General features: G+C 46.3%; 1 protein-coding gene across 1 annotated transcript in view; it reads left to right on the forward strand.

Moving 5' to 3' along the window:
• Positions 1-24,740, forward strand: part of LOC144139561 (band 7 protein AGAP004871-like) — a 62,614-nt gene that overhangs the window by 23,773 nt on the left and 14,101 nt on the right. Inside the window, exons 3-4 of the mRNA XM_077671861.1 lie at positions 6,726-6,798; positions 7,937-8,019. Of these exons, the coding sequence (XP_077527987.1) occupies positions 6,726-6,798; positions 7,937-8,019 (156 nt within the window). The remainder of the gene's footprint in view (positions 1-6,725; positions 6,799-7,936; positions 8,020-24,740) is intronic.

Genomic DNA, 24,740 nt, shown 5'->3' on the forward strand with positions numbered 1-24,740 from the left:
GTCGTCACTTTTTAGCTCGCGGACTTGTTCAGTCCTGCGGCAACAGGCAGCGAAGTGGTTTCTTTCTTGACTTGCCCTACAAGTCTTGCCACTGTGGCAACGACGTATTGGCTTGTGAAGGCGGCCACATTTAGAGGACTTGACTTTGTCGTGTAGCGGCACCATCATACGGTTTTTTCTGATGCACAGCTTGGTTCACCGGATTCACTTGCTTTTCTTTGGTCGCCCATGCTTCGTTCTGTACGGCTGCTGCCTCGGATGGCTTGCAGATTTGTTCAGCATTCGTCGTAGCAGTTTCGCACGGAGGTGTCGCTGCTTATGCCAATGATGATTTGGTCGCGAATCATGGAGTTCGTCAAGGTCACAAAGTTGCAGAACCGGGCTTGCTTCTTCACGTCTCGCAAGAAGTGCTCTAAGGATTCTCCCTTCGACTGTGTCCTTTTCCTGAAGATGTACCGCTCGTACACTTCATTTCTCTGAGCCTCCCAGTAGTGGTCAAACTTCTTCACGGTGGTCGCGTAGTTCCGGTTGTTCTCACCTTCTTGGAATGCCAAGTTCTAGACTTCGATGGCCTCCTCCCCAGAAAGCCTCAGCAGCATCGCCATTTATTGCAGCATTTAATAGGGCTTTAATGCGGCTGCACCAGCATGGGGTATAGTTTCAGTTTCTGCTTGAAAAGCTGTCTGTTCTTGCTTGTGCCGCCGGTCGTGCGTAGTCGGTCTGGTGGCTTCAAAAGTTCCATTTTGTCTTGTCGCCGCTTCTGAAACCATGTGTCGTCTCGCTACGGCGAACGAGTTAATGACAAGGCAGCATTCTGGAACACAATGCACGTACGTTTATTCAGCAGTAGCTTATACGCTTATATCGCGAGGGTTGCGCGGAAAGTGGAAAAGCAGGAAGGGTACGGCGCGTGCCTCGCAAATGTAAGGCGAGAATTTGTGTCTATCTTCTCGCACGGATACAACTAACACTTTCTTACCACCGCTAACATGAGCGTTTATCAGAGAGGAATCGTATGGTGTTTTACAGATAAATCATAGATTATTACAGATTGGCAAGACGAAAGTCTGTCGCCGTGCACTAATTCCTTACCAAATGGGACAGGGTAGCGTGGAGACGTTTGCACACAATCGCGTTTCTCAAACTGGTTGCTTCCAGTCGCTGCTGCCCGGACATACATACTCAGGAGATTTTAAGGTATTTGCGGGCGGGATGGACCTCTGCCGCAAGGTATGGTCGTGCCCCACCTGACAGAATCTAAACGGAAAATCCCATGATAGGAGCAACCTAATTTATATAACGAATAAGGAGCAGTAGGAGATTGCATTGCTTAGCCGCAACCAGTAATACCAATTGAAGTTGTCCGGGTGGCCGAGGCCGCCGCCAGAATCCAGAAGCTTCTGTCCGACGACTCAGAAAGAGGAGAGGAACACGACTTGAAGTCACCACCTCCTCCTTAGTCTCTTTTTTTGGCGATAGCTACAATGGCCGTATTCGCGCCGTTCCGCTGTGGCCGATGGCCACACCGCAAGATGAACGGTTGCCTAGCAACCGCCGCAGGTGGCAGCGCCGCTCGCTGCGCCATCTACCATGACGTGAGTAGAGAAGCCGGTGTAACCGCGTTGCAACAGCAGAGGAGGAGCCGGCGTTGCATCGTATGTATACAAGGGGCGGCTCGGTGGGATTGGCCGTCAGATATGATAGGCGAGTCACAGAGACTGAAAGAAGCCAGGATTCGTCGTCGGAAGGAAAGCAAGTGGAGGCAACGAGCCGACGAGACGGAGAAAGGGCGAGCCGCACGCATCAAGTGTTTAATGTAACCATAACTTAACGAGAGCTGACAACCAAACCTAAACACTCAGACTTGCAAAGCTTAACGATAAAGATGTAACCGTACAGGGAGCCAAGCTAGACAATAATGTTAACCTTACTTCTCACTACGCACACCCAGGCATAACTGAGTTAAGCCACAGCCAATTTTTCTTTTTGACGCTGTCACGGGCAGAACACAAATTACTGCCACAAATTTGTCATCATCATCATCATCGACGGTCAACTAGGTACACTGAATTCTTTGCCTCCGAAATGTTTTATTTCACACCGTCATCCAGTAATTGGCCTTTCTCTATTTCTAGGCCCGCATTTCGATGTCATTCTCTCACCCTGGTAGTCCACCACTTGCAATTTGGCTAACTACACGCAAGCATAGGCCCTTTTCTTTTTACTTATTTGAACTATGATATCTTATACTCTTGTTTGTTCTGTTATCCAGATAGCTTATTCTCTGTCTCCAAGTGTTACTCGGATCATTACTCGTTCCATAGCCCGGTGAACTGACTTAGGTTTGCTGGGAAGTTTTTGCAGCTTTTGAAATAGCTAATCCAACTGTGTTCCGTCATACCGGTTTTCGTTAAACATGAGGTAGAAACACGAACATTCCTCAATAGCGCTGTTTTGTCGCACCGTATTTCAGTGTCATAAAAATAAATCTTTTTAAATGATACCAAAAGTGGCAGGCATTACTGCTGTTGCTCGATCGCAGATATGACAATGCCAAAATGTGCTCGGGAAACATTTGTTTAACCAACAGAAACATTTTTCAAGCCTTACTCCGTCCGAGCGAATGCGCGGTGAGCATTTATTTGCGACCGGTTCACTTATTGTCATCCCGACAAACAATATTATAGTGAACAATTTTGATGGCAATAAATGCTATAAATTGAAACACACTTATTATTTCAAGATACAAAGGTTTCTTTAACATTCCACATTCAACCAAACTCCTTAACATAACATTCAAACAAATACGCTGCGTTATCCTGTAAATTGCGAAAAAGTTTGCTTAGAAAATAGCAGGCAGTTCGATACTAGGCGGCAAAGACAACTATTTTGTGTAAGGCGAATATAAGTTATATGTTAGTATGCAGTCATCTTTAAAAGCAGTAAAGCCTGATGTGTTTACATATGTCGAACCAGTAAAGAATACAGAGTTGTAAGAATGTGTAGCCGACGTGGTGCTTTTCGCTCAAGTGAAAGGTACCACTTCTCCGACGTGCACATTCTTTATTACACTGGCTCTTGAGGGGCAGAAATTTAAAAGGACAGGTGATACAGAGCGAAAACAAAGGAAAAATTGTAATAAGTAACTTATTGCCAGAGTGGTCAGCCAGCAATTAAGGTCTCACGACTGTATGAAACGTTGATGCAGTCTGCTAAAGGGCATCTCTCACTTTTCGGCGCTAGCATGCAAACTAAGCCTACTAGTTCCCTTAATTCTGATATTGTAGCCAATCCGTATTTCCCGTTACCCAGTTCTTCATGTTGACCTTATGTACTACGGCCCTTTCGCAAAATCAAGGTTTCCTCACTTGAATATGCAGTGGGAGGTGGCTGCGATGACCAATGAATCATCACGACGTTAACTGCTACGTTGACAAAGTGACACGCTAGACTGCTGATATGGGGAGGCAAATTTTCAAGTATACTAACTTCAGTCTCAGAAAACAGAAGAACACTGCCTTGCGAACTTCACTTTTCTGTACGCCAGCCAGGCATATCTACGGCTCGCGACAATGTCAGCTAGGCAACTAAACGAGGTGCAACTTTTGTGAATTATATTTTATGTGAGCAGAAATGCCACGAGCATCCATATCAACTGAGGCTATTACCACAGGTTCATGTGGTCAGTGCGGCCCTGTCACCCAAGTTTTTGGGAAATTTCCTTGCTCAGAGAACTTTGAAAATGCGATATTCAAGGAAAGAAACCTACATTTTTACTTCAGTGGACCATTTTTATGTGTTACTCAAGCATAACCGGAAAGTGATGAACGTGCCGTGCATTTTAGTTTGTCACCTGTTATTTTGGGCTTGGCAACTTACGGCCTAAAGCTCCAACCTTCCGAAAACCTAAAACAAGACTTTTAAGTACTACTGCATAAAAGTAGACGTGAAGGCAGTATTTCTCTTAGGAGATTCATGTGGTCAGTGCGGCCCTGTCACCCAAATTTTTGGGTAACTTCTTTGGTCAGAGAACTTTGAAAATGCGGTATTCAAGGAAAGAAACCTACATTTTTCCTTCAGTGGATCATTTTTATATGTTAGTCAAGCATAACAGCCGGAATGTGATGAACGTGCCATGCATTTTAGTTTGTCATTTTAAGCTTAGCAACTTAGGACCTAAAGCTCCAACCTTCCAAAAACTAAACACAAGATATTTAAGTACTTCTGCATAACAGTAGATGTAAAGGCAGTATTTGTTTCGGAGGTTCATGTGGTATCTGCGGCCCTGTCACCCAAATTTTGGGGTAATTTTTTTGCTCAGAGAACTTTGAAAATGCGATATTCAAGGTAAGAATCCTACAATTTTCCTTTAGTGGACCATATTTATATGTAACTTAAAAGTGTTGCGCCACCAAATTTTAAGTCTGTAAGAAGCCTGCTGTAGGCTTTCGCTGTATGCAACGACCCTCAACACGAAGTGCCGGGTGCAGGAAGCGCTTAATATATATTTTAATTCGCTTTTAAAAAGTACCTAAAAGCTCTTCTGGAAATTGGAACCATCGCTAGCACCACTAACCTTGACGTCAGTGAATTGCCAGCTTAACAAAGTTTGTGACGTCACACCACGTTAGCGACTCGAGCGACGTCAACGTGAACTCCACTTACCATAGTTTGGTCGCTTGGTCCTATCAGATATATCCCCAGTGCACTTCCTTTTCTTTTCACCCGAATCACCTAGTAGTGGCAGAGTCGTATCAGACACACTAGGCCGACACGACGGCGACGACAACGCGACGGCGACGCCGACGAGTGCCAAACCATCGCCCACTGCCGAATTGCCAGACCGCGTTGTCACACTACGCCGACGGCGACACAAACACGTCGGCCGATGGAAAGTCGCCGTAGTTTGACTGACTCGCCGACCGAAGACGCCAACAAAACCGGTCGCCCGACTGGTCGCGCAACGCGTCGCCGGGAATCGACCGAGAAGCGAAAACTGCGCCCCGACAACATTCGAGCCGCAATGAATGCGGCACGAATTCCGTCAAACTGTGAATGAATTCCGTCAAACTCTGGACTATGAATGCGGCTCTATTTTGTTAGTTTCTGTAGTGTAATAAACTCAATAAAGTACATGAAGCTCATACAACTCAACACTAGCGCTAATGCGATCCGTATTTGGCGTTCGACGCTTTTGCCGTGCTCTTCGGCAACGCCGCTACCCCGGAGCTGCAAACTGCATATGCGTGTGTGATCGGCTCGCCTGTAGAAAATATAAGGTCAGTTTTGTGCAGAAGAAGAGTTACGTAGGGTACGTTCGGTAATAAGAGATCAGTATCGGCCAGGGTTTTTCACGTAAAACGTAAAACCAAAGTACGGCAAGCACTATCCCTACAGTGCAAAATCGCAGTGGCAGCCGGGCACACATATTTTTGCGAGCGCTTTCGCGAAGGAGCAGCGTTGATGGCGACAAGCCATTGCGGGGGCTTCGCGGAACCTTGATGCGCAAGCGCTATTTAAGAAATTTCAGTTTACCAGCCAGGAGTTTTGTAAACTAGCTAGTAAACACCGACGTACGGCTCGAAGGATGGGTCTCCATCTATTACACCGGCTATTTCGCCTACGGGTACTAGTTGTCCGGTGGCGCAGTGGTCTCGCTCGTCGCGCCCGTTGTGTCAACGTTGCGGGTTCAATTCGCGGTGGGTGAAGCTTTTTTTTTTTTTCTAGCGGTTTACTAAGGGGCATGGTTTGCATATCCAATTGCATTTCCGTGGTTTGCACATCCATAGTTTTCATTTTTCTGCATCCGAGGATGCAGTAAAGTCGCAGCGTACCGCAGCGCCGCATGGTAGACACACGTGGCAGAGCGTCCTCGCAACGCTGTGACGTCACTGCTTGACTCGGCGCCCAGAAACCGAAACCGAATCCTGTTCACATGAATCGTGCGATAATAATTTTTTTACTCAGAATATGACCATGTGAGAGCATGTACCATGCTTTCTAAAGATATATATAACGTTTGCAAATAAGAATGCACAAGCAACAAATTCGGTGGCACAACACCTTTAAGCATAACAACCGGAAAGTGAGGAACGTGCCGTGCATTTTAGTTTGTCACTGGTTATTTTGGGCTGAGCAACTTAGGACATAAAGCTCCAACCTTCCAAAAACCAAACACAAGATCTTTAAGTACTACTGCATAACTGTAGACGTGAAGGCAGTATTTGCTTCGGAGGCCTCTTCGCTCTTAACGGATGTGAAGAGGCTCCCTTTCATGAATTTACAAGAACCAACCTTACATGAAAGCTGAAAGGTGCTTGTTGGTTACAAAATGGGAAGCGTATGATTGAGGATACCAACGTTGTTCACATCTTGTACAAACAAGCTCATAGGCTGTCCAAGGTTTTTCCCAGTCGTCTTTGCTTCTTACTAAGTAAGATGAATAGAGTACCTTCAACACTACGAAAATATTCCGTTTCTCTTAGCTATATTGCTTTGGCCATGGGCGAAATGGCGAAGATGACGGCAGGGGAACTCGTTAGAAGGAAAATTTTTCGTGTAAACTCCTGATCCATGGGTATGTTTTAAAGCGGTTCTGAAGAATCTGTAAGGTGTTTTTATGCCTGTTTCTCCACCACGATAACATTACGTATTGTGCATGGTATGCCTGTTGGAACAACTGGGTCATACTACACACGTTTGTTTTTATTCTTGGGAATTTTCAGATCGTCCAGGAGTATCAGCGTGCTGTCATCTTTCGCTTAGGAAGAATTGCACCAGGCGGAGCGAGAGGACCCGGTAAGGAGTGCTTTTCACACATTGTCTTAGCTTGGAAACAACTCCGCTTGAAACCTTTTCGTTTCGTCTTAAAAAAAACCTCTCGAATCTCTTCACCAAAATCAGCCCGAACTCTAACTACCATACGAACAAAATCAAGTTCCAGTCCTAACGGGTGCAAGCCTTCTGTATGAATATTCAAGCAGTGCTGTTACCGTGCTTGATTACAGCAGGTAAACTGAGGGTTGTATACGAGAACAGATAACACGTTTCAAACAACAGATGTGCTGAACCTTGTAAACAAACAAGCACTGATTAAAACGGAAGTAATTTTTCATACGTAATCCTGGGTATTGCTTCCAGTGAATTCTGAAGCTGATGGCCAAGGTTCTTTTGCCAACCTGTACAAATGGTAATAGTACTCTTGATTATGTTTAGGCACGGAAGCACGTGCAACAATGTTTTCCTTTGTAGAAGTGAATTAGGACAGTCGTGTTGATGTGTGTTGTTTAGGAAACAATAGCTTCAAATATGCTCAAAGCGACCACTATAACATATGCAGTGCGAATGAGCGTACAGTTTGTGCCCCGAAAAGTGATTTCTCTAAGGCGGTAGCCTAAGCGTCCCCTTGTGCAAAAAGTATTGCTGGTAGTAGTACAAGGGGTTGTTATACTGCCAAAAATGTCCGCCGCTGTAAACAGTGGATAAAAATTGTGTGAGTTAATGGTGATATTAACCCGGGCCTCTACAAGAGTTGCCCGGTCCCCGAAACCTCCAAACCTTCACAAATTATTTCACAACAACATAGGCAGGTGGTATTGTTGTTGTTCATTCCTTCATGGCACATAACGGCTTGGCGGATTGACCCTAACTGCTTTCTTCTGACGTTGAGGCCATAAGATGAAGAAAGAAAAGATACTCAGAGTCCAGGAAAACAGAAGTTGATGAAAAAATACAAACGACAAAAAACAACGAGGGACACCAAGACATCAAATTATAGTGAAGCAGTAACGAGATTTTTAACAGCACGGCATGGCTTTCTTCTTAAACCACGGTAGAAGACTCAAGCACCTCGGGAAAGCTTTGTTGTGAAATTTATGAACACGTCGCTTCTTTGGGCCATGTCTTTTCACTGTGTTCTGGTGGATGTTTTTTTCAGGCCTGTTCTTTATTCTTCCGTGCCTTGACGAATTCAGGGTGGTTGACATGAGGACTCTGACATTCGATGTTCCACCGCAAGAGGCAAGTCTGTGCGTTCGTTAACGCATGCGTTTTTTCTGATAAATTCGCGAGGAGAAAACACCTCGACACCCCTCCAACTCTGTCGAGAAAAAGGAGGTTTGAAGCTGTGGTGTCTTCTTCCTGAATGTGTGCATGCATGTGTATAGAGATAGCTTTGATAGAATTCAGGTATATTCTATGAGCCAAACATGGGGGTTAATTTCCTTCCACAGAAACCGCCGCGGTGGCTCAGTGGCTCAGGCACTGTGGTGCTGAGCACGAGGACGCTGGTTCGATTCGCGGCCGCTAAGCCGTTTTTCTAGTGGAGGCGAAAAGCAAAAAATTCCCCGCATTTCCCCGAGGGGAAGAATGTGAAAGTGCGAATGCACGAGTTGAATTTGCGCGGTTCGGTAATGTTCGCGAAAGAGAGATCACACACACACACACAACTACAAAGAAAGAAAGATGCATTTATTCACAGACATCTATTTGTGTTGTCGTTGTACTTGATTGATAGAGCGGATCTCAGCTTTGAAATTTCGTGTCAGTACTCCTTTAAGCAGGTGCATTAGCCCTTCTCACGCCCGATTCTTGGCCAATCCCCCACGTGGGTATGTGCCATGTCAGCGGCCAGGCAGCGCGCGCCCATCTCCCCCCGTTGCCAAGGAAGACGAGGAGATTCCTGGCCAATCGCCCCCGTGGGTATGTGCCATGTCAGCGGCCAGGCTGCGCGCGCCCATCTCCACGTGCGCGGACATCGCCGGTGGACGCAGGTTCAGGGTGGCTTAAGAAGTGCATTTGCACTTAAAACGCCTTTGTGTGTGAGATTGATGCGCTCGTTAAAGATTCCCAGTTGGTCAAAATTAACCCGAAGCCAATACGGCGCGCCTCATCGCCTGCCTTGCGTCGTCGCGTTAAACCCTAGAATCAATCAATAGATCAATCAATAAGCAATCAATCAATCAAGCAATTTCTTTCCGCAGAAACTCATATATTTAGAGATGATAGGAAGTTTATATTATTTAAAACTTCACCGTAAGCTACTTAGTTGTGATGTGTAGATAAAACTCAACATAACGCAGGGTAAAAGAAACCAGTGCTGTTATTTTTCCTTTGACTCAACAAAAAAACTGTGTACATAGAAGGAGGTACCATAGTCAGACTGAATCGGAACCTCCTATTGTAGTGAGTCGTCGTACAAGTTACCTATAGTGCTATTTAAATAGGGTTAGGTTTTGTAAAACAAGAATAACAGGTGTTTTGTAACCTTGATTCCTCAGAATACAATCCTGTATAGGCCGCGGACAGAAATTTTAATATTTATGATTTGACTGAATCTAGGTTATAATGACGGCTAAATAACACTGCACGCACTATTAACTTCGCCCTAGCGGACAATTCCAGCATTGGTTTGCAAATGCAAATACATTAGGTTGAGAGCTGCACCCACGTAAAGCCATAGATGAAATTGTTTTTGTCTAGGCGACACATTGACGGCTGGAAATAGACCACCGTTCTGAGGAAGGTAAATAAAGCTTCGGTGTAAAAGGCCATGCCCATGTTCACTTCAAAAACACTATTTCCACGACTCCCGTGCAATCATTTTAAGCGGTGCTACTTCGTCTGCAAAGTGCAGCACTGAACACTAGCATTTTTGAGAATGTTCGCATCACTGAAAGCTTAGCTTTATGTCCAGTCCTGTGAAAGCGAGTCCCGTTAAGTCTGCTTGGGATATTCATTTCTTTCTTCTTAGGATCTTCTGCCCTTGTGTGTTCTGTCTTGCCTTTTTGTGACCACTTATATCTGGCTTGTGTTTTTTGTGTTATCCCCTAAGTTTTATGTGTGTTGACAAAGTTCCGTTAACATTTTACTTCAAGAAAAATGTAGAAAATCGCTATTTTCTTCTAACCCATGATGCAGAAGGGCTTCCAGAATATCGTATTATTCCTCAGTCTACGTACCACTGACCTTTCTCTCCACCTGTTCAATAGTCATTTTAGCAAATACAAGTTGTAGTCACCACCTCCTAATGACTGGTGATGGCGGGGATGAAATTATTGCGGTAACTTGCCGCATTATTAAAAAAATTGAAAGCAAACTTAGTTCAGCCCACCGTGCCATGGAACGAATAGTGATGGCAGTAACACTTAGATGCAGGAGAAGATCTACCTGCTTAGGAGTATAAACTAGATTTTAAGACATTGGAGATTTTTGTGAGAGTGCTGTTTCTGCCATGTACTGCTCCACCCACCGCTACCGTAGCCAAGTGAGGCCTGGACACGGCTGGCCCACAGGTCCTGATCACGGATCTTCGAAGCGGGCGTCATCTACAAGGCGCTACCTTGGCACCGCCTTCTGAACCTCCCACCGCCGCTACGCCGCTCGTAATCGTGAGCCACCCTCGAGACCCAAGTTTCTTTGATTGCACCAACGGTGTCGATGTGGAGGACTGGTTGAGCCTTTACGAGCGTGCGAGTGCCAACAATCGCTGGGATCCCACCCTTATGCTGCTAACCTTTCGTTCCACCTGAAAGGTGCAGCGGTGACGCGCTACAATACCAACAATGAGCGACACTTACTAGTTGGGACAGCTGCAAGGCAGAGATTATTAAGCTCTTTGGCAAGTCATCAGGTCGCCAGGTCGCCTCCAAAAATCCGCTTGCGTGGCGAGGACAGGCGTCAACTGAGCCGTACATAGCCTACATAGCATACGTCCTGGCCCTTTGCAACGAAGTTGACGACCACATGTCCGACCATGATAAAGTTTACCACATTTTGAGAGAAATAGCAGATGATGCCTTCAATCTACTCGTGTGCAAACACTGCTCTAGTGTAAGCTCAATTTTGAACAATTGCAAGCACTTCGCACAAAGCGAAAAGCCGTCGAATCACTCAGAAATTTATGGCCTTCCCAAAACCGCTGCAACGTCTTTATGTGAGGGCTCAGATTCGCCACTGCGCCCACGACTGTTAGAAGCCACTGCAGACACGGTGACCCGTATCGTCCGACTTCAGATAGAGGTTATGACTCCGGTCACCACCCAACACTCCGCCGCTGACGTCCATATGCCGACACTCGTCATCATACAAGCAGTTGTACGTGACGAAATCGCATGCATGGGCATGCAGACAGCCTGCCTCACGAGCCATCCTGTTGGTCGGCAATTTCCCACCAACGCTGCTTCCTGCAACCGTCATGGGCCACTTCAATCATCCCCGACCCCTTTCCGCCAGGAGTGTTAGCCACGGTCTTAAAGGAACCCGGCTTAATGGAGAACACCCGATGACCAGCCCATAATCTTGAACTGCAGGCGTTTCGGACATGTTGCCAGTTATTGCCACAGCCGCTGGTTTCATTCCGCTCAAACACTTGGAACGATCGTGCCCCGCAGTCTGCGACGAACCACTCTTCTACCAGCTACCAGCAACGCAATGCAGCCGATGCCTTCTACTTCGCCCCACGACATGGCCGTTCCACATCACCCCATGGCCGACAGCCTCGCTCTCCGGAGCCCCGCCGCTCTACCTCGCAGAGCAACTACGGACGCCTCGAGTAGTAAAACTAGCGAGTGCTGCTCCCAGAGGTGAGGCTGTATTTCCGACCACAACCGAAATTCCTCTTTTGAAGCTGCCGAACAAGGACAATTTGCTCGACGTGAAACTTGATGGCGTGCCTGATCGGGCATTGATTGGTACAGGGGCGCATATTTTCGTTTGAGTGCGTATCTAGGACCCGCTGGAGAAAATGCCTCACACCTGCCCTTTCGAACATCCAATTTGCCGACGGTGGTGCACCGGCGATCGCTGGTAAGTGCACCTGCCGTGTCACCATCGCCGGCAACGATATCACTTTTCTTTTCTCTGTTTTGGACAAATGTGCTCGCGACGTGATCCTTGGTCGCGATGCGATTTCTTGACAGAGCATGCAGCACTCATCGATTTCTCTACAGGCCTTCTTCGTCTTGAGCTGCCCTACTGCCGATTCATCCCCGCTGCGCCTGTGCTCGTCCAAACACATTCGCTTGCCGAGTCAAGCCGCCCCTTATGTCCCCCTCACTACGTCTACCGCTCTTCCTGACGGCGATTACCGTGCCACTCCCATCGTCGACGTTCTATGGACGCGAAGATTTACTGCCCCACACTGTGGTCACCATCAAACACAACCCCGTTTGCTTGCCTCTCCTCAACTTTGCGCTCCAAACTGAAGTTCTCGAAGAAGGTATAACCGTCGCCACTCTCACCCATTTAGTGGCAACTGAAATTTCGGCATTTGCTTTAGACCATGACCAATGCAACAACATGGATGCAACCATCGACCTACGTCGCCAGATAAATTTGCACCCTTGATAAGCACGGACCTATCTCAAGATCAAGCAAGCAAACTGCGCTGTCTTTTTTCATCATTTGAAGACGTTTTCGACTTGGGTGACAGGCCTTCAGGGCAAAGCACAACTGTGATGCACCGTATCGATACAGGTGATGCCAGGCCTATCCATCGCCGGACGTACCGTGTTTCTCATTCTGAACGAGGAGTCATCCAGCAAGAGGCTGAAAAAATGCTCGCAAAGGACATCATTGAACCATCGTGTAGTCCATGGGGTTCATTCGTCGTGTTGGTAAAAAAAAATTCCACGCATTTCCCCGAGGGGAAGAATGTGAAAGTGCGAACGCACGAGTTGAATTTGCGCGGTTCGGTAATGTTCGCGAAAGAGAGATCACACACACACACACAACTACAAAGAAAGAAATATGCATTTATTCAGAAACACCTATTTGTGTTGTCGTTGTACTTGATTGCTAGAGCGGATCTCAGCTTTGAAATTTCGTGTCAGTACTCATTTAAGCGGGTGCATTAGCCCTTCTGACGCCCGATTCCTGGCCAATCCCCCACGTGGGTATGTGCCATGTCAGCGGCCAGGCAGCGCGTACCCATCTCCCCCCGTTGCTAAGGAAGACGAGGAGCGCGCGCACCCGCAGCTGTTGCTATGCGGACTACGGCGGCGGACGATTCAGCCTCGCTTAAGAAGTGCATTCGCACTTAAAAAGACGGCACCTGGCACTTCTGTGTGGACTACCGCCAGTTGAACCGGGTTACCAAGAAATATATCTAACCTCTACCCAGTATAGACGGTGCCCTAGATTGCCTTCATGGTGCGAAATATTTCTCTTACATAGACCTTCGCTCAGGTTATTGGCAGACTGCAGTTGATGAGCTGGACCGAGAGAAGACCACTTTCGTCACTCACGACGGCCTATATCAGTTCCAGGTTATGCCCTTCGGACTGCGCAAAGAGCCAGCCACCTTTGAACGCATAATGGACTTTCTCCTGCGCGGATTTAAATAGTCTACTTTCCTTTGCTATCTCGATGACGTCATCGTGTTTTCTCCCCCATACGAGCTCATATCCAGCAGCTGCGTGAAACCCTTGCTCTTTTCCGTCACGCCAACCTGCAGCTCAACTCAGCGAAGTGCCGCTTCGCGAGGCATGAACTAACCATTTTGGGCCACCTCGTCGAGCCCGATCCCGATAAGACCAAAGTCGTTAACGACTTCCTTGTGCCCCGCTCGTAGAAAGACGTCCGCAGTTTTGTGGGCCTCTGCTGATATTTTCGCCGTTTTATAACCAGCTTTGCTGATATCACCCGTCCTCTAACCGATCTTTTGAAAAAGGGCACCATCTATACGTGGGGCCATGAACAGGTCAAGCCTTCACCACACTGGTGCCTCTCCTCACCACATCGCCCATTTTAGCCTACTTCGATGTGTCCGCTCCTACCGAAATCAGGACTGACGCTAGTGGCCATGGCATTGGAGGCATCCTGGCTCAGTGCCAATCCGGCAAGAATTGCGTGATCGCCTAGTCCAGCCGCCTTTTATCACCAGCAGAAAGAAACTATTCCATCACAGAACGAAAGTGTCTCGCTTTTGTGTGGGCTGTGGGCAAATTTCGTCAATACCTCTACGGCCGACCGTTTTCCTTTGTTACGGATCATCAAGGGCTCTGTTGGTTAGCATCGCTGAAAGATCGAACCGGCCGCCTCGGGCGTTGGGCTCTGCGCCTACAGGAGTACTCTGATTGAGTCGCCTACAGATCGGGCCGCCTGCACCAGGACGCCGACTGTCGGTCACGTTACCCCTTCGAACTTCGTGAGAATACGTGTTCCGATGCATTTCCATCCCTTCCAGCGATTTCCTCTTTCTTCCAACTTGGTGGAGAGCAGCGCAGGCATGAGTTTTTGCACCAAAGCATTGCACAAGGAAGTAACGCCCCTTCGGACCCATCAGTACAATTCTTCCAACACAAGGACGGTGTGCTCTATCGTACGAATGCATGCCTGGAAGGTCCCGAGCTGCTCCCTGTTGTGCCTGACCACCTTCGTTTGGACGTCCTGGAGAAACTCCACGACCATACAGCAGCTGGTAATTTAGGAGTTTTGAGAACATACTGTTCTGTTCGACGGCGTTTCTTCTGGCCAGGGTTTTACCTCTCTCTTCGCCGTTATGTCGGTGTATGCGACAAGTGCCAACGCCAGAAAGCACCAACGATGACGCCCGCCGGCCCTCTTTAGCCACTGGACATACCGGTCGAACCATTTTTTGGCGTTGGTTTAGACCTGCTGGGTCCCTTTCCCCCGTCTGCAGGCAGGAAATCGTTGGACTGCACTGGCCACTGATTATGCGATCCGTTACGCAATAACACGGGCCCTTCCAAACAGCTGCGCTACCGATGTCGCAGATTTTCTCTTTAGGAGGTGATCATCCATCAGGGTGCTCCTCATGAGCCATTGACTGACCGCGGGTGAAACTTCCTGTTGAGAGTAGTCGACGACATCCTTCGCTCCTGCGCAACCACGCACAAATTTACGAATTCCTAGCATCCGCAGGCCAATGGTCTTACGGAGTGACTTAACAGAACTCTAAGAAATATGCTTTCCATGTACGTTTTGGATGACCATCGCGACTGCATCATTGCTTTGCCTTTTATTACATTCTCATACAACTCGTGCCGTCATGATACCGCCGGACTTTCTCCTTTTTACCGCCTCTTCGGTCGAGAGCCGGTCTTGCCACTGGTAACCTTACCCGAGCAAAACACGCGGCCTTCTGGTTATGCACAAGATGACATTACCCTGGCTGACTTTTCGTGCAGCATAGCGCGCACCAGGCTTACGATATCTCAGGATTCTCAAACATCCTGTTACTATCGACGCCACAGCACCCGTCACTTTAAGCCCGGATCCCCCGTGCTGTTCTGGTGTCCTGCACGCCATGTAGGGCATTTTGAGAATCTTCGCACCTGTTACAACAGCCCCTAACCGTGTCCTGTGCCAAGTGAAGGCTGTGAACTATGAAATCACCCTTGTCGCTGCGGCTGACTCATCTCTCCCTCCGAAGTCTGACATCTTCCATGTCGTCCGTCTAAAGCCCTGCCGTTCACAGCCTACAGTTTCGCCCTGAGCAGCCGCGAGACGGTGCTCTTACGGGAGGGGGGTCCCGTTGCGAGACATCACCATCAAGTCGGGATCATCATCAAGAACAAGACGCTGAGACGAACGCGCGCAGAGTTCGGTCCCATGCATGGACAGCGCTTGGTGAAATATACTGTGCCTTGTGTAAACACCGTACTACCACGAATAAATATCATAGTTCAAACAAAAATGAACTTTGGATGGTCACGTAGTTTATTTATTTATTTACTTAAGGTTACCCTCAAGGCCCCGGTAGGGCGTTACAGAGGGGAGTGGGCATAACAGGTACCGATATACAATAAAGTATTAAGCATACAGTATAAAAGAGATTACAAGTCAAAATAAACAAGGAACAACAAAACAGCAAAATCCAGACAAAAGTCACGAGAAAAGCACAATGTTGTAGCCTGTATAGCGTAGCGACATATAAACATTTAAAAAACAATACCTAAGGGACGTAAAACGGAAAAAAAGGCGCAACAAAACTGTTCATGATGCGATGTATATTTGGCATAGATTTGACTACTTATACGCAGTAGCTGAAATAGCGAGGTTGGTGAACTGCTCGAAACCAATGATAAAATGAGCAAAACAAGGCACAACAGCGGTATCGAAAATTCTAGAATCAAGTATTATTACTAACGCTGGTAGCCAAAGCTAATCTAAACAACTTATTGCTACGGATTAATACAAGTGGTTCGGGAAGGCTGTTCCGATGGCTGATTGCTTGGGGTAGAAAAGAGTAATAGTACGGATTAGCACGACAATGAATAGGTTCAATTTTATGGCGATGATCTAAGCGACGAGATATGAAATAGAGACTTGATAGGAGTATGTCATGAAGCGTCGCGTGTTAAAAAAGTTTGTGAACTAAACACAAACGTTGTATCTGGCGGCGTAAAGACAGATCGGGTTGTAGCAACTGTGATTTCATGGTCGTTACACTACCTGTTCGATGGTATTCGGAAAGCATGAAGCGTGCGGAGCTGTTCTGGATGAAGCTAAATATGCGTGGCCCGGGTCCCATATAGAAGCGGCGTATTCCAATTTCGGGCGCCTAAGAGTTTTGTACAGTTGTAGTTTAGGCGAGCCCAATGTGCGGTTCGCATTATTTGTTATGCCGTTTATATGCGTTTCCAAGGACAGATTGGATGATATATAGACGACTAAGTACTTATAGGAAGTTACGGTCTCAAGAATATTCACATGAAAGGAATAATTATGGCTGCGATGCGTTTTTCACGCTAATTGCAGTACTTTAATTTTATTTCTAAAAAGTGTCATCAGCCAGTCGTTACACCATGCAGAGATCGTGTTAATATCGAACTGAAGTATGGCGGAGTCAATATCAGATGTGATCGCACGGTAAAGAACACAATCATCAGCGAATAGATTAATGGAAGGCTGAACTTACTAGGCAGGTCAGTATTGTTAATTAGGAAGAGGAGGGGTTCGAGGAAATAGCCTTGAATATACCGCAGAAAAAGACTACGTGCTTTGGTTAACGTTGACAAACTGAAAGCGGTTTAAGAGGAAGTTACTTAACCAGGCAAGGTCGTTAGGACCAAGGTTGAGCATACTTTGTTCATGTGATACCTTGTCGAAAGCTTTGGCGAAATCAAGAAATATGCAGTCGACTGTGGAACCATGGTCAATTTTGCTATGAAGGAGGTTTGTAAAGCAGGCTTGTTGAGCCTCACACGAAATGTTTTCACGAAAGCCTTGTTGTGAATCGTGGAAAGATGTGTTAGAATCCAAGTGGCGAGCGATTTCCAATGATAAATTATGTTGCAAAATTTTGCACGGAAAGCAAGTCAATGCAATGGTGCGGTAGTTATTGGCAGCATGTTTATCAGCACCTTTATGGACGGGAACCACCTCCCCTACCTTCCAGTCACCCGGCAGGGTGCCTGTGAGCAAAGACTGCTAAAAAACGTTATAGAAAATAATTGAGAAGTACTCCTTAGTGTTTTTCACAAACGTGGAATTTATATTATCAACACCACAGGATGAGCAAAGATTACGAGTATCAAATATTTTAGCGACGTTAGTTAGACGAAATGACAGCCGGTTGACTACTAGGGTGACAGACCGGACACAGAGAGACCGGTCTACAAAAAGAAGACCAATTGCCCGATGAAGGGATAAAATAAAGAATCTCGGAAGCAAAGAGTGGACTGCAGCGGCGCGGCCCAGTAGCGGTTCGAGGTCCACGGGAGATGCCTTTGTCCTGCAGTGCACCTAGTTGGCTGCTGTTGCTGACGATGATGACGATTGTAATGATGGTGAATTTGTAGCAGTAATTTGCATTGGGCCTGTGATGGGGTAAAAAAAAAACATGAAGGACAACGTGGTGCCTTGTATTCGTCTTCCTGTCACTTTCCTGACTCCTGGGCCAGACATGCTTGGATTCTGTCGTGGCTTAGGCTATCCGGATGAATTGAATTTACGTCATTGCTACGATGTAAAGTAATTTTTCATTGCCCCACATTTGTTACATTAAACCGGTTGCTCCTAGCATTGCCTGCACGATTTTGATTCCGTCAAGTGGGGTGCGACCATAGCATCTGGCAAGCTCCGCCCAGCCCAGGCATAGCTTACAATCTCTCGAGTATATTTCGGTGTAGGAGCGACTGACCGCAACCGAGTTGACAAACGTGTTCGTGTGTAACTGCCTTCATGATACCGAGTTTATTTTAGTAGGGCTGTGGTGCGCGGCAGCGGGCTTTCGCCTTGGCAATTTGTTAGAATCTATGATTTCTCGGCAAGACGCCATGCAATCCGTTTATGATCAGCGCTCATTTTTAGTGGTTTTCAACTAGTGTACTTCACTCTATCAAGCGGATGATGATACTGACAGGTTCAACAGCTAAGTAAACAACCTGTCAAACTGTAGATTGTATACATGACTTATTATATGAAGCCTGCCATCGAGAATTCGAAGTAAAGTATGCCAATTTTAGGGTTGTTGTACTGGCTTTTTGCCGTCAATCTTACAAGGAACGGCAGCTAGTTTATGATATTTTATGTATATCAAAATCGGTGTGTCGCTACTCCGTCTTGCACTGACCTTTGTGTTGAGTCTGGTAATAAGCTCCATACCTCGGCAAAGTTTGCGCCCCTCACTCAAACTCACTCACAATTTTTTTTTTCGAATCACCACTCACTCAAACTCAGACTCAATGCTGAGCAGCACATCTTCGCTCACTCAAACTCAAACTCACATTGAGCGCAAAACTCAGAACTCACTCGGACTCAAAACTCAAAATGTACTCAAACTCAAAGTGAACTCAAAACTCAAAATGTACTCAAAACTCAAAATGTACTCAAACTCAAAATGTACTCAAACTCAAAATGGACTCAAAACTCAAAATTTACTCAGAACTCAAAATGTACTCAAACTCAAAGTGAACTCAAAACTCAAAATGTACTCAAAACTCAAAATGTACTCAAACTGAAAATGTACTCAAAACTCAAAATGTACTCAAAACTCAAAATGTACTCAAACTCATAATGGACTCAAAACTCAAAATGAACTCAGAACTCAAAATAAGCTGAGAACTCAAAATGAATTCAGAACTCAAATGGCCTCACAACTCTCTCATGCTAGGAATTTACTCGGGGTCAGATGGACTCTGATTTCATTAGCAGTCAGTGTTTTCAAATTCACGAGTGGTAAAAATATTACGGGTGCAAATTCGTGAGCTCAAACTCTTGCATTCGCTAAGACATGACACCGTAGCCCCTGTGAGGTCGGAAAGAATTTTCGTTGCAGATTTAATACAGCTACACCTGCTGCCCATGAAGAGTAGCGCTGGTTGGAAGCAATTGTACGTATACATTGGATACCAAACTCTTGATGTAGGCTCCGTGTTCGTGTTCATGACAGAGGCGGTCCAGGCTCGATAGTGTGCTCGGTCCCCAGGTCGAAACAAGCAAGATTGGGTGAGGGGGCGTGCGCTCACTGCTCCGTTTAATTATGTCGAAGCTGTTTAGGGTTACGGTTCCGTGCATTCTTGCTCTGCATCCTGAAAAAACGCCTTGTGTCAAAGCGAACTGTCCCCGCGAATCTCTGAAGCGCGAGGCGTTCATGGATATACCTTTGCTTTTTTATTGCGTAGCATTCTTTGCCGAGTACACCCATCCCCCTATCCCCGCCATGATCTTCTAACGCCCTGCATATACACAAAAATTCAGATATCACGGAAGTTCAACCTGTAATCATTATAAGAGCGTAAATGTAGAGAATTGATAAAACTAAATGTTAAAAATCTAAAAAAGAAATAAGAAAAATATCGAAAATGGCGAACCGTGTAACACGGGAGTCATAGATCGTCTCAGATTGGGTGAAAATGCAGAGAGGTGTGGCGCTAAAGAATGTGGGGTATCAAATTGAGGGTCTCGAGGAGGGAAATCACGTGGGACAAACAAAAAAGTGCCTCGTTGTTTGCTGAGGCACTTGTATTAGTTTTTATTAGCATTTGCTAGGTGGAATGAGCTCTCGTAGCTCGGAAAAACACCACGCTATTGTTGTAAGCAATGACCGCCACCGTACTCAGCTGTTAACTTCCAGCACGCACGCGTGTGTGTGTGCGTGTGCGTGTGTGTGTTTGAGAGAGTGTCTGAGTGAGAGTGAGAGGGAGAGAGAGAGAGTGAGAGTGTGTGATAGTGAGAGAGAGTGTGAGAGAGAGAGTGTGAGAGTGAGAGCGGTAGAGTGAGTGAGAGAGAGTGAGAGTGAGAGAGTGAGTGAGAGACTGAGAGTGAGTGAGAGAGTGAGAGTGAGAGAGTGTGAGATTGAGAGAGTGAGAGTGAGAGATTGAGACAGTGAGAGAGTGAGATCGAGAGTGTGAGAGTGAGAGTGAGTGTGAGTGTGAGAGTGTGAGTGAGAGTGAGAGTGAGTGAGAGTGTGAGTGTGAGTGAGAGTGTAAGTGAGCGTGTGAGTGTGTACCTTTTGCTTAATACCTTTTGCTATATCCTCATAATTATAACCAGAAAGCACTTTTATATTTGTCCCACGTGTTCCCCCTCGACGAGACCTTTAATTTGATACCGCACACACCCTAGCAGGGTCATATGGAATTCATACCAGTCAAACTAACCATGACTCTCATGACTGTAACCAGGACGCATTATTTAGGTGTCCGACGTGATTCCCCTGACTGCAACCTTCAATTGGGCGCCCCACATGCTTCAGCGGCCTCACATTGAATTTCACCCAATCTATGACTCAACGATTATCTCATGATTCGAACTACGATGCCGTTTTTATTTGTACCACGTGATTCCCCTCGTCAAGACCGTAAATTTGATACCCTACACGCCCTAGCGGGGTCACTTCGAATTTTACCCCAATATAAGATTCGCCATGACAATGTCATGGTTATAACCAGGAAGCATTTTTGTATTTCTCCCACGTGATTCCGCTCATCAAGACCATCAATTTGATACCCATCACATCCTAGTGGAATCAATTTGAATGTTAAACCAATCAATGACTAACCATGACTATCTCATGATATAGCCCTACCACATTTTTGTCCCACGTGATTTCTCTTATCGGAACCTTCAATTTGATGACCCGGACACCTAGTGGCATCATTGTGAATTTGAACCTAATTTATGACCCGTTTTGACTATATCATGATAATAATCAGGAAGCACGTGATTACCCTCATCGAGACCTTTAATTTGATACGCCACACGTCCTAGCGTCATGAACTTAAATTTTAACCGAATCTATGACTTACCATGACTACGTCATGATATATCCATAACTCATTTTCGTCCCGAATGATTCCCCACATCGAGACCTTGAATTTGATTCCCCACATGCCCTCGCAGCGCCAATTTGAATTTTAACCCAATCTATGACTCATTATGACTGCCTGATGACTACAATCAGGAAGCATTGTTTTATTTACCCTGCGTGATTCCGTTAATCCGGACCTTTCATTTGATACCTTACACGCCTTAGCCTCATCAGCTTCACTTTTCACCCAATCTAATGTGGTCGTTATTCTGTCTTAAGGGGCGCTAGCCAGTCAATTCAGCTAATTCATTTGAAACAGCAGAAAGGACTGCCCCCGCCCCCCCATTTCCCCTGGCTCTCACCACTTCTTTTGTGACCCCTAGTATATCAAGCCGTTAACAGTAGCAGGTGAACAACCAGCACGCCTGCGCCGCCGTGTGCTTTCCCACCACCCTTTCCCACGCTCTTAGTAGATCCATCAGGAGGAAAAGTTAAGACAACCCTTTTTTATGACCTGACTAGTCAATTATCACTCACGCGCCCAGCCGCGAAAATTAGGTATACAGCGAGTGCTTATGGCCATGAAAATTCAACAAGAAACAAAAAAAAAATCAGACACCCCCTCCCTCCCAACTGATCATGCAGATCGCGATTCGTGCCGTACCCGCAGGTAACCTGAATTCCGAGCCCACAGTGACACATGAAACTTAACAGCCAACCATAGCTGCCTGCTAGGCTACTCATATGTACTCAAACTCAAAATGGACTCAAAACTCAGATGCACTCAGAACCCAAATGTACTCAAAACTCAATATGTACTCAAACTCAAAATGTACTCAAACTCAAAATGTAATCAGAACTCAGAATGGACTCAAACTCAAAATGTATTCAGAACTAAAAATGGACTCAAACTCAAAATGTACTCAGAACTCAAAATGGACTCAAACTAAAATTGTACTCAGAACTCAAAATGGACTCAAACTCAAAATGGCATCAAACTCAAAATGTACTCAGAACTCAAAATGAACTCAAACTCAAAGTGTACTCAGAACTCAAAATGGACTCAAACTCAAAATGTACTCCCAACTCAAAATGGACTCAAATTCAAAATGTACTCAGAACTCAAAATGGACTCAAACTCAAAATGTACTCAGAACTCAAAATGGACTCAGAATTCACTAGGTCTCAGGCGTACTCAAACTCAATCGGACTCAAACTCAGTCGGGATCACTCGGCTCAAACTCACTCAAGCTCAAACTCACCATGCAACACTAGCCTCGCGCTCACTCAAACTCAAACTCACGCGTGAGTTTGAGTCCAAATGAGTCTGAGTGAGTGGACTCATGAGTGAGTTCGCCGACCTCTGATAAGCTCCGCTACATGTACGGATGGAGCTTTCTTGTCCAAGCCAGAGGTAATAATAAGGGCACGGCGACAACAAGAATTGAAAAATATTAATTTGCGGTACCTTTGCTCGGTGTGTCTACGGAGAAACCAGCAGTTTACTCTTCTGAAATAGAAAATCCGAATATTATTGCAGAAAAAATGGCTCTGACCGAGCTCAGGAAACCCTTCGACATACAAAGCGAAAGTTTGGCTTGGCCTGAAAATTTCTTGGTTTTAGTTGCTTAACGTTTGACTTAGCTGTAAGTATCATACTATTCGTCTACATTCTCCCTGAGGCTTGAGTTGTAACCCCCCTTTGGCGTTTTCAGAGCTGAATGGCTTGCTCATCCTCTGTGTTAAACGCTAGCTTCGTGTGCTTGGCATTCCCCCAGTGAAGTAGCTCGGCCGGAGATATCCGAGGGGCGGTCAGACACCGCTTGCTTACGATGGTTTAAAAGCTGCAGCTCCCGCGCAACTAATTGCGGCGCTCCTATTCAACATAGCGATGATGGATCTTCCCGAAATTCTCAGTGGCATAGAAGGTACAAAACATGCGATATACGCGGATGACAATACGGTTTGGATGGAAAGAAGCTCACATGGACAGATCGAAGAACAATTGCAAAAAGCAGCGCATGCAATCCAGGCCTGTGCTTCTAAAAGAGGAAGGACCTGTTCATTGAAAAAATCAGAGCTCCTGGTTGTTACCAAACACAACAAAAATTAGGCTCAAGAACGACCGAAAGTCAAAATAAACGGCATGCTTGTCGCCTAAAGACCTAACATTAGGCTCTGGGACTGACCGTTGAGAACCACGGTAAAGCTTACCTAACAATTACCCGCCGCGGTGGCTCAGTGGCTAAGGCGTTGCGCTGCTGAGCAGGAGGTCGCGGGATCGATTCCTGGCCGTGGCGGGCACTTTTCTGATGGAGGCTAAAAGCAAAAACGCCGTGTGTATGAGATTTCACCGCACGTTAAAGATCCCCAGGTTAAAATTAATCCGGAGCCCTCCACTACGGTGAGCCTTATCGCCTGCGTTGCGTCGGCGCGTTAAACCCTATAATCAATCAATAAGCTAACAATTGGCAAACTCCTGAATCTGTGCAACCAAGGTATTCATATGCTGGCTAGGATCACGAACAGACACTGGGGTCTTAGATAAGAGGACGCCTTGAGAATGAAAAAGGCACTGATTCATTCCAGATTACTGCACCATCTACCGTATGAAAATCCAAGTAAAACCGAACTAAAAATAAATATCGTTTCAAGCAAAGCACAGAAAGCAGCGCTTGGCGTTCCTGCCTACACGGCAAATCAAGCGTTGGCAGACAAAGGCACCACGAATACAATCGAGGAATTGATCACTGCACCCAAGATCACCCAGCTTCAGCGACTCCGAGATTCTGAACAGGGAATCCAAATTTTGAGAAGCCTCGGGTATGAAGTGAGAGAAGAATATCAGCGCAAGACGCAGCTCACTCCGACGGCAACAGCAAGGATTAAAATAGCCTCCCTGCCAAATAACATGAGCACCACAAGGCCCAACCACCGGGCCTTGTGAAAAGTATTGAACCAACAGATCTGGATACTGGATTACTGCACACGGACGCCAGTTTCTCCAACAGAACAGGTGTCATAACAGTTGTCAACAGGGAATTGGAGCTTTGTCACAGCCGCCCCAGAAAAGAAAGTGCAAAAAGCAGCCGACCTTGAATCAAGAGCAATAGCCAGAGCCATTGAAAGCTGCACATAGAAAGACTGTGCAATAATCTTCAGCGACTCGCAAGCGTAGTGTCGCCATCTCATTCGCAACCAGCTGAACGCAACTATGGCACCGATAATAAAAAAGCGATAGAGAGTAGCTCAACTGGATTCAGGATGCTCTGGGTTCCGGGTATAAATGCATCGCTGGAGATGAGCGCGCTAATAATGCTCTCACCCGCAAACTCAACAGCCGGGCACCAGCGGATGGTCATCCGAGGGCATTGCCCCAATCAGGCAGCCGCTATATTGACAGAAGAGAAGCTCTTTGGTAGGCTTGCCTTTCCAGACAGCTGTTTCCGGCACATCACAGCACACTAAAACGATGGCACACAGCTATACTTCGACAAAAGCAGCCCCGGTGGCTTCCCACTAC

This window comes from Haemaphysalis longicornis, unplaced genomic scaffold (assembly GCF_048455015.1).
Source record: "Haemaphysalis longicornis isolate Haplotype H1 unplaced genomic scaffold, Haemaphysalis longicornis Haplotype H1 scaffold_5, whole genome shotgun sequence".
NCBI lineage: Eukaryota > Metazoa > Arthropoda > Arachnida > Ixodida > Ixodidae > Haemaphysalis > Haemaphysalis longicornis.